This window comes from Portunus trituberculatus, chromosome 37 (assembly GCF_017591435.1).
Source record: "Portunus trituberculatus isolate SZX2019 chromosome 37, ASM1759143v1, whole genome shotgun sequence".
Taxonomy (NCBI): Eukaryota; Metazoa; Arthropoda; class Malacostraca; order Decapoda; family Portunidae; genus Portunus; species Portunus trituberculatus.
This window is the reverse complement of record NC_059291.1, coordinates 5,272,818-5,283,115: the sequence shown is the minus strand read 5'-3', so window position 1 is coordinate 5,283,115 and position 10,298 is coordinate 5,272,818. Positions and strand designations below refer to the sequence as shown.

At 40.1% G+C, this 10,298-nt stretch overlaps 1 protein-coding gene across 1 annotated transcript in view; it reads right to left on the bottom strand.

The window, feature by feature from the left end:
- LOC123513929 (mucin-2-like) overlaps window positions 1-10,298 on the bottom strand; it is a 101,042-nt gene that overhangs the window by 3,473 nt on the left and 87,271 nt on the right. Inside the window, exons 16-24 of the mRNA XM_045271424.1 lie at window positions 9,825-10,022; window positions 9,142-9,469; window positions 8,269-8,428; window positions 4,643-8,198; window positions 4,218-4,564; window positions 3,954-3,972; window positions 1,733-3,898; window positions 1,224-1,445; window positions 184-1,039 (exon numbers count right to left, since the gene is read on the bottom strand). Coding sequence (XP_045127359.1) covers window positions 184-1,039; window positions 1,224-1,445; window positions 1,733-3,898; window positions 3,954-3,972; window positions 4,218-4,564; window positions 4,643-8,198; window positions 8,269-8,428; window positions 9,142-9,469; window positions 9,825-10,022 — 7,852 coding nt within the window. The remainder of the gene's footprint in view (window positions 1-183; window positions 1,040-1,223; window positions 1,446-1,732; window positions 3,899-3,953; window positions 3,973-4,217; window positions 4,565-4,642; window positions 8,199-8,268; window positions 8,429-9,141; window positions 9,470-9,824; window positions 10,023-10,298) is intronic.

Sequence of the window (10,298 nt, the reverse complement as noted above, 5' to 3'; positions counted from 1 at the left end):
ATCAATCAATCAATCAATCAATCAATCAATCAATCAATCAATATATATATATATATATATATATATATATATATATATATATATATATATATATATATATATATATATAAGAATATGCGATCCAAAAAAATTCTTTACATACAAATATTTAAAAAAAAGTGAGTGTTGCAGAATGAAGATTACCTGCACTCTAGACAAGGCCCAGATGCTTCATCCACTATTTGTCCATGTTGATAGTAGCGATGACCAATTTCGCACATGACCACTTCCACTTCCTTTTGAACAGGTGGGTAGGTGGGGATGGGTGTTGTGGTAGTGGTAATGTTCATTAGAGTCTGCACCACCGGACACTGGAAACGTGGACAGCAATAACCTGCGATGGCCTCCTCATAACAGTTGGGAATGGGTGGTGGGCATGTCTGCTGCAGACAAATGATGTCCCCGCGGAAGCAGAAGCAAAAGTCACATGGGTCATCACGAGGAATCTGCTGAGCTGAGGCAAACACTTTCCCATTAAACATGCATGCTTCTGGGTTATATTCCATTGGAGTGGAAGTGGTGCTCGAAGAGGATGGGAACGAAGGGAAAAGAGAGTAGTCGGTGGAGACAGAACTGCTGGGTGTGGTGAATAAAGTGCTTGGAGACACAGGCTGTGTCACTGCACTGGTGCCTTCTTCCTTCTCATCACTGACTGACTGTTCACTGCTGCCTGGACTTGGGCTGGTAGATATAGCGGTTCCTTCAGAAACATCTTCCTTAGATTCTGTGCTACTTATGGGTGTCTCTGAAATAGTTGAAGATGATACAGATGGTGTGGTGGTGTCACCTGAGATCAGCGGTGTCTCGGTTGTTACAATGCCTGCAGAAACCTCTGAATCCTCTGTGGTTAATGAGCTCATTGCCTCAATCACAACTGGGCTCACAGTGGCAGTGGATGCCTCTACACTAGGAGAAGTGGTTGTGTTCGTGATAGGGATGGTGGGTTCATCAGTAGTAACTCCATCGTCTGTAACCTCTATGTCCGTGGTGGAATCCTCAGCTGTGGGTTGAAAAGAAGAAAGGAAATAAGTGTAAACAATGAAGTCAAATATACATATATATATATATATATATATATATATATATATATATATATATATATATATATATATATATATATATATATATATATATAGTGTTACAAGTTAAAGAGAACAACAAACTACAGAAAGACTTGCACTTACAGCACTCGTACTCCGTAGGGCAGCAGGTTCTAGCAGGGTGTGTCAGTGGTTTGCAGTTGGGTGATGGTGCAGTACATTCCAGGGAAGCACACACAACGCTGCCGGACAAACAGTAACAGTCCACGCATTCCGAATCTTTGGGGACATATTCACCATTCAGGTAAGTAACCCCGTCTTCCACACAAGCAGGGGCAGCTGTCGAGGTGTCGTCAGGGAAAATGGCTGAAATGCAAGGGAATTATCATTATCATTATTATTATTACTATTATTATTATTATTATTATTATTATTATTATTATTATTATTAATATTATTACAATTATTGTTGTTATCATTATCATTATTATTGTTATCATAATTCTTATATGATAATAGCAAAGAACAATAATAACAATAAAAATTCCTATTATTATCACAATAACAATCTTTTGTAAGGTATTCTATTCATATAAACAGGTGATATAGAGGCAAAAAAAAAAAAAATGAATTTGTGTACACATTATACTTACGACAGTCATAGACAGGGCAACATGTGCCATTAGCGGGTAATGTGGAGCATCGAAGGAAGGCCGGGGGTTGTGGAGGGCATGATAATCTGCTACATATCACCGACCCATTATCACAGCGACAGGACTCCTGGCAATCTGATGTGAGCGGCACACTGGAGCCATTCTTGTACTGCTGACCCTCCACTATGCAGTCACTAAAGTCTTCCTTATCGGTTGGTGCAGTTTGTGCTGTAGTACTCTCACTTGTTTCTCCAGGAGCAGTGGTAACAGTAGCAACAGGTTCTTCAGGACCAACAGTAACAGAGTCATTTGTTGTTTTGTCTATGTCTTCAGGACCAATGGTAACAGTATCGTCTGTTGTGAGGTCTGTGTCTCCAGGAACATCGGTAACTGTGTCGTTGGTGGCCTCAGGATCAATGGTAACAGTGTCGGTGCCTTCAGGAGCAACGGTGGTAGTGTCGTCAGTACCTGCTGAAATATGAGTTGTCTCATAAGTAACTTTAGTGGCAATAGTGGTGTCATAAGTTTGTTTTGTGGGAACGATTGTTGGGTAGCCCATTGTTGTTGTGTCATAAGTGGTTGTGTCTTCAGTTTCATTAGAGGGAATAAGGGTCATATTATCAATTTCTTCCATGGGAACAACAGTTGCAAAATCTGTCTCTTTAGTGGTAAAAATGGTTGAAACTTCAGTTTCTTCTGTGGGATAAACAGTTGTGAAATAGCTTTCACCTGCGGAACTAACATTTCTAGAATCAGTTTCATTAGTGGGGAAAATATCAGTAGTTTCAACTTCTATGGGAGGAACAGTTGAATAATAACTTTCATTTATAGTATGTGTAACAGTGTCAACAATTTCAGTTGTTAAAACAAAATCGGTTGTATATTCAGCATCTCTTGTAGAATCAGTACTGTAAACTGATTCTGTTGTAGTAAAGAGTGTTGGGACCACTGTTTCTTTCGTAAAAGTGGTTATATTTTCAATTTCTTTTGTGGGAGCAACAGTTGTGTAATCTGTTTCTTTGGTGGGAAAGAGTGTTGTATCATTAATATCTGGTGTGGGAGAAGTGGATATGTTTTCAGCTTCTCTTGAAGGAGTAGGAGTTGTGTATTCTGTTTCTTCTGTAGTAAGTAATGTTGTTACTTCAGTATCTATTATTGGGGCAAGAGTTATATCTTCAGCTTCTTTTGTAGGAACAACGGTTGTGTAATATGTTTCTTCAACAGGAGCAACAGTTGTGTGATCTGTTTCGTTAGCAAAAGAAATAGTTGTGTAATCTGTTTCGTTAGCAAAAGAAATAGTTGTGTAATCTGTTTCGTTGGTGGAAGCAACAGATGTGTAATCTGTTTCTCTGGCAGGAGCAAGAGTTGTGTAATCTGTTTCTTTTGTGGGAGCAACAGTTGTGTAATCTGTTTCTCTGGCAGGAGCAACAGTTGTGTAATCTGTTTCTTTTGTGGGAGCAAGAGTTGTGTAATCTGTTTCTCTGGCAGGAGCAAGAGTTGTGTAATCTGTTTCTCTGGCAGGAGCAACAGTTGTGTAATCTGTTTCTTTTGTGGGAGCAACAGTTGTGTAATCTGTTTCTCTGGCAGGAGCAACAGTTGTGTAATCTGTTTCTCCGCCAGGAGCAAGAGAAGCATAATCTGTTTCGTTAGCAGGAGTAACAGTTGTGTAATCTGTTTCTTTGGTGGATACAACAGTTGTGTAATCTGTTTCTCTGGCAGGAGCAACAGATGTGTGATCTGTTTCTTTTGTGGGAATGACAGTTGTGTAATCTGTTTCTGTGTCAGTATCAACAGTTGTGTAATCTGTTTCTTTGATGGATGCAACAGTTGTGTAATCTGTTTCTCTGGCAAGAGCAACAGTTGTGTAATCTGTTTCTTTGATGGATGCAACAGTTGTGTAATCTGTTTCTCTGGCAAGAGCAACAGTTGTGTAATCTGTTTCCTCAACAGGAGCAACAGTTGTGTAATCTGTTTCTTGAACAGGAGCAACAGTTGTGTAATTTGTTTCTCTGGCAGGAACAACAGTTGTGTAATCTGTTTCGTTAGCAGGAACAACAGTTGTGTAATCTGTTCCGTTAGCAGGAACAACAGTTGTGTAATCTGTTTCTTCAACAGGAGCAACAGTTGTGTAATCTGTTTCTCTGGCAAGAACAACAGTTGTGTAATCTGTTTCTTCAACAGGAGCAACAGTTGTGTAATCTGTTTCTTCAACAGGAGCAACAGTTGTGTAATCTGTTTCTCTGGCAAGAACAACAGTTGTGTAATCTGTTTCTTCAACAGGAGCAACAGTTGTGTAATCTGTTTCCTTATCAGGAATAACAGTTGTGTAATCTGTTTCTTCAACAGGAGCAACAGTTGTGTAATCTGTTTCTTCAACAGGAGCAACAGTTGTGTAATCTGTTTCCTTATCAGGAATAACAGTTGTGTAATCTGTTTCTTCAACAGGAGCAACAGTTGTGTAATCTGTTTCTTCAACAGGAGCAACAGTTGTGTAATCTGTTTCCTTATCAGGAATAACAGTTGTGTAATCTGTTTCTTCAACTGAATGAAGAGTTGTGTAATCTGTTTCTTTTGCAGGAGCAACAGTTGTATAATTTGTTTCTTTAACAGGAGCAACAGTTGTGTAATCTGTTTCCTTATCAGGAACAACAGTTGTGTAATCTGTTTCTTTTGCAGGAGCCACAGTTGTGTAATCTGTTTCTTTAGTATGGGCAACAGTTGTATAATCTGTTTCTCTTGCAGGAACGGCAGTTGTGTAACCTGTTTCTTCAACAGGAGCAACAGTTGTGTAATCTGTTTCTCTTGCAGGAGCGGCAGTTGTGTAATCTGTTTCTTCAACAAGAGCAACAGTTGTGTAATCTGTTTCTCTGGCAGGAGCGGCAGTTGTGTAATCTGTTTCTTCAACAAGAGCAACAGTTGTGTAATCTGTTTCTCTGGCAGGAGCAACAGTTGTGTAATCTGTTTCTTCAACAAGAGCAACAGTTGTGTAATCTGTTTCTCTGGCAGGAGCGGCAGTTGTGTAATCTGTTTCTTTTGTGGGACGTACAGTTTTATAATCGGTTTCTTTGGTGGGTGTGATAGTTGTGTAATCTGTTTCTCTGGCAGGAGCAACAGTTGTGTAATCTGTTTCTCTGGCAGGAACGGCAGTTGTGTAATTTGTTTCTTTTGAGGGAGCAACAGTTGTGTAATCTGTTTCTTCAACAGGAGCAAGAGTTTTGAAATCTGTTTCGTTAGCAGCAGCAACAGATGTATAATCCGTTTCTTCAACAGGAGCAACAGATGTAGTTGTGTAATCTGTTTCTTTTGTGGGAACAAAAGTTGTGTAATCTGTTTCTTTAACAGAAGTAACAGTTGTGTAATCTGTTTCTCTGGCAGGAACAACAGTTGGGTAACCTGTTTCTTTCGTGGGAGCAACAGTAGTGTAACCTGTTTCTGTGCCTGGAGCCACCGTTGTGTAATCTATTTCTTCAGCAGGAACAACCGTTGTGTAATCTGTTTCTCTGCCAGGAGCAACAGTTGTGTAATCTGTTTCTCTGCCAGTAGCAACAGTTGTGTAATCTTTTTCTTTAGCAGGAACAACAGTTGTGTAATCTGTTTCGTTAGCAGGAGCAACAGTTGTGTAATCTGTTTCTTTAGCAGGAGCAACAGTTTTGTAATCTGTTTCTTTTCCAGGAACAACAGTCGTGTAATCTTTTTCTTTAGCAGGAGCAACAGTTTTGTAATCTGTTTCTTTTCCAGGAACAACAGTCGTGTAATCTTTTTCTTTAGCAGGAGCAACAGTTGTGTAATCTGTTTCTTTTCCAGGAGCAACAGTTGTGTAATCTGTTTCTCTGCCAGGAGCAACAGTCGTGTAATCTGTTTCGTTAGCAGGAGCAACAGTTGTGTAATCTGTTTCTTTTCCAGGAACAACAGTCGTGTAATCTTTTTCTTTAGCAGGAGCAACAGTTGTGTAATCTGTTTCGTTAGCAGGAGTAACAGTTGTGTATTCTGTTTCTTTAGCAGGAGCAACAGTTGTGTAATCTGTTTCTTCAACAGGAGCAACAGTTGTGTAATCTGTTTCGTTAGCAGGAGCAACAGTTGTGTAATCTGTTTCTTCAACAGGAGCAACAGTTGTGTAATCTGTTTCGTTAGCAGGAGCAACAGTTGTGTAATCTGTTTCTCTGCCAGGAGCAACAGTCGTGTAATCTTTTTCTTTAGCAGGAGCAACTGTTGTGTAATCTGTTTCGTTAGCAGGAGCAACAGTTGTGTAATCTGTTTCTTCAACAGGAGCAACAGTTGTGTAATCTGTTTCGTTAGCAGGAGCAACAGTTGTGTAATCTGTTTCTCTGCCAGGAGCAACAGTCGTGTAATCTTTTTCTTTAGCAGGAGCAACTGTTGTGTAATCTGTTTCGTTAGCAGGAGCAACAGTTGTGTAATCTGTTTCTTCAACAGGAGCAACAGTTGTGTAATCTGTTTCGTTAGCAGGAGCAACAGTTGTGTAATCGGTTTCTTCAACAGAAGTAAGAGTTGCGTAATCTGTTTCGTTAGTAGGAGCAACAGTTGTGTAATCTGTTTCGTTAGCAGGAGCAACAGTTGTGTAATCTGTTTCTTTTGTGGGAATGACAGTTGTATATTCTGTTTCTCTGACAGGAGCAACAGTTGTGTAATCTTTTTCTACGGCAGGAGCAACAGTTGTGTAATCTGTCTCTTCAACTGGACCAATAGTTGTGTAATCTGTTTCGTTAGCAGGAACAATAGTTATGTAATCAGTTTCATTTGTGGGAGCAACACTTGTGTAATCTGTTTCGTTAGCAGGAATAGCAGTTGTGTAGTCAGTCTCATTTGTGGAAGCAACAGTTGTGTAATCTGTTTTTTTGCTGGGTGCAACAGTTGTGTAATTTGTTACTCTGCCAGGAGCAATAGTAGTGTAATCTGTTTCGTTAGCAGGAATAATAGTTGAGTAATCCGTTTCTTTTGTGGGAATTACAGTTGTGTAATCTGTTTGTGTGTCAGTATCAACAGTTGTGTAATCTGTTTCTTCAACTGGAGTAAGAGTTGTATAATCTGTTTCTCTGCCAGGAGCAATAGTTGTGTAACCTGTTTCTTTAGCAGGAGCAACAGTTGTGTAATCTGTTTCTCTTGCAGGAGGAACAGTTGTGTAATCTGTTTCTTTGGTGGCGTGAATAGTTGTGTATTCACTTTCTTTGGTAGGGACAACAGATGTGTAATCTGTTTCTTTGGTGGGGGCAACAGTTGTGTAATCTGTTTCTTTCGTTTTCGAAGCAGTTGTGTAATGAGTTTCTTCAGTGTGAACAACAGTTGTGGAGTCATATTCTTTTGTAGTAATGAGTGATGTGTCCTCAGTATCTATTGTGTACGAAGTAGTTTTGTCGCTAACCTCTCTTGTGGGAACATCATTTGTGTAATCTGTTTCTCTGGCAGGGGCAACAGTTGTGTAATCTGTTTCTCTGCCAGGAGCAACAGTTGTGTAATCTGTTTCTCTGCCAGCAGCAACAGTTGTGTAATCTGTTTCCTTACCAGGGGCAACAGTTGTGTAATCTGTTTCTCTATCAGGAACAACAGTAGTGTAATCTGTTTCTCTGCCATGGGGAACAGTTGTATAATCTGTTTCTTCAACAGGAGCAACAGTGTAATCTGTTTCTTCAAGAGGAGCAAAAGTTGTGTAATCTGTTTCTCTACCAGGAGCAACAGTTGTGTAATCAGTTTCTCTGGCAGGAGAAACAGTTGTGTGATCTGTTTCACTGGCAGGAGCAATAGTTGTGTAATCTGTTTCTTCAATAGGAGGAATAGTTGTGTAATCTGTTTCATTGGCAGGAGGAATAGTTGTGTAATCTGTTTCTTCAACAGGAGCAACAGTTGTGTAATCTGTTTCTCTGCCAGCAGCAACAGTTGTGTAATCTGTTTCCTTACCAGGGGCAACAGTTGTGTAATCTGTTTCTCTGCCAGGGGCAACAGTTGTGTAATCTGTTTCTCTGCCAGGGGCAACAGTTGTGTAATCTGTTTCTCTGCCAGCAGCAACAGTTGTGTAATCTGTTTCCTTACCAGGGGCAACAGTTGTGTAATCTGTTTCTCTGCCAGGGGCAACAGTTGTGTAATCTGTTTCTCTGCCAGGGGCAACAGTCGTGTAATCTGTTTCTCTGCCAGGGGCAACAGTTGTGTAATCTGTTTCCTTACCAGGGGCAACAGTTGTGTAATCTGTTTCTCTGCCAGGGGCAACAGTCGTGTAATCTGTTTCTCTGCCAGGGGCAACAGTCGTGTAATCTGTTTCTCTGCCAGGGGCAACAGTTGTGTAATCTGTTTCTCTGCCAGCAGCAACAGTTGTGTAATCTGTTTCCTTACCAGGGCTAACAGTTGTGTAATCTGTTTCTCTGCCAGCAGCAACAGTTGTGTAATCTGTTTCTCTGCCAGCAGCAACAGTTGTGTAATCTGTTTCTCTGCCAGGGCAACAGTTGTGTAATCTGTTTCTCTGCCAGGGGCAACAGTTGTGTAATCTGTTTCTCTGTCAGCAGCAACAGTTGTGTAATCTGTTTCCTTACCAGGGGTAACAGTTGTGTAATCTGTTTCTCTGCCAGCAGCAACAGTTGTGTAATCTGTTTCTCTGCCAGCAGCAACAGTTGTGTAATCTGTTTCTTACCAGGAGCAACAGTTGTGTAATCTGTTTCTCTGCCAGGGGCAACAGTTGTGTAATCTGTTTCTCTGTCAGCAGCAACAGTTGTGTAATCTGTTTCTTCAACAGGAACAACAGTTATGTAATCTGTTTCTTCAACAGGAGCAACAGTTGTGTAATCTTTTTCTTTGCCAGGAGGAACAGTTGTGTAATCTGTTTCTTGAACAGGAGGAACAGTTGTGTAATCTGTTTCTCTGGGAGGAGGAACAGTTGTGTAATCTGTTTCATTGCTGGGGTGAATAGTTGTGTAATCTGTTTCTTTGATAGGGAGAACAGTTGAGTAATTTGCTTCTTTGGTGGGAGTGACAGTTGTGTAATCTGTTTCTCTGGCGGGAATAATAGTTGTGTAATCTGATTCTTTTGTAGTAAAGAATGTTGTGTCATCTATATCTCTTGTAGGCGTTGTTTTTGGCTCATATTCCTTAGTATAAACAAGAGTAGTGTGACTAGGTTTCTCTGATGTGGCACCTGTAGTATAGTCTGCTTCTTTAGTGATATCAGTGGTAGCATCGTCCATTTCTTTTGGACCCGCAATAGTTGTGTAATATATTTCTTTCGTTGAAGCAGTAGTTGGATATTCAGGCTTTTTTCGTGGTAGGCGCAGTTGCTTCTTGAGGTGGTTTTGTTGTGTCTTCAGTCATTTTTGTGGAAGCATTTGTTATGTAATCGATATCAGTTGTAGTTAGAGGAGTAGTGTCATCAGTTTGTATTTTAGTAGACATCGTTGTAGAATCAGTTTCTTTTGTTGGTAAAACTGTAGTGTCTTTCATTTGCAATGTCACATGATCTGTTGAATGGTCTATTTCTGTTGTGGTAAGTGAGGTCGTGTCCTTGAATAACTGTGTGTGTCGTATAATCAGTGTCCTTTTCGGAAGTGGTAGTTGTGTCTTCAGTATGTTTTGTGGTAACTGTACTTGTGTCGTAAGTGACTTTTGTAGCATCAGTGGTTGTATCATAAGTATCTTTTGTTGGAGAAGTGGTTGTGCCATAAATGTCTAGAGGAACATGTGTGGTTGTCTCACCCGAAGATGTGGAGACTGTTGTCATCTCAGGAGGTGAAGTTTCGTATCCTGAAAATAGTAAAGGAAAAGTAAGATGGCTAGTACGATACATGAATAGGACAAAAAAATATATAAGGTAAAAATGGAAGAGTAGATAAGTCAGTTATAATTGAAATACGTTAGTAGACTCCACTGATAGAATTCATCAGAATTAAATTTTACTAAATTCTAAAACAGAGAGAGAGAGAGAGAGAGAGAGAGAGAGAGAGAGAGAGAGAGAGAGAGAGAGAGAGAGAGAGAGAGAGAGAGAGAGAGAGAGAGAGAGAGAGAGAGAGAGAGAGAGAGAGAGAGAGAGAGAGATTACTGAATAAAATACAAATATGAAAAGAAAAAATCAAACACAAGAATGCATTTTATCCCTTACCGTCACATATATATTCTGGGCAACAAACAGAGATATCCTCCCTCGTAGCCACACGGCAGTTACTGGCTGGAGGTGGAAGACACTCAATCGTAGCACAGATAACCTCGCCTTGATAACAGTAACAATCACTGCAGATATTTTCACTTGGGACGACATCACCATTGCCGTACACTTCTCCATCCACTAAGCACACGTTGGCTATAAGGGGAAGATGGAAGATAAGTTTAATTCATAGAAGCATTTCTTATAGGAAATATGCAGTTATGAAAATTGCAATATCGTACAAGGATGTAATAGGCATATTGGAAATCTAACAATCTATATTTACCAGACTGACCTCTCATAAAAGAAAGATAACTGAGGATACACACACACACACACACACACACACACACACACACACACACACACACACACACACACACACACACACACACACACACACACACACACACACACACACATTTGTACATA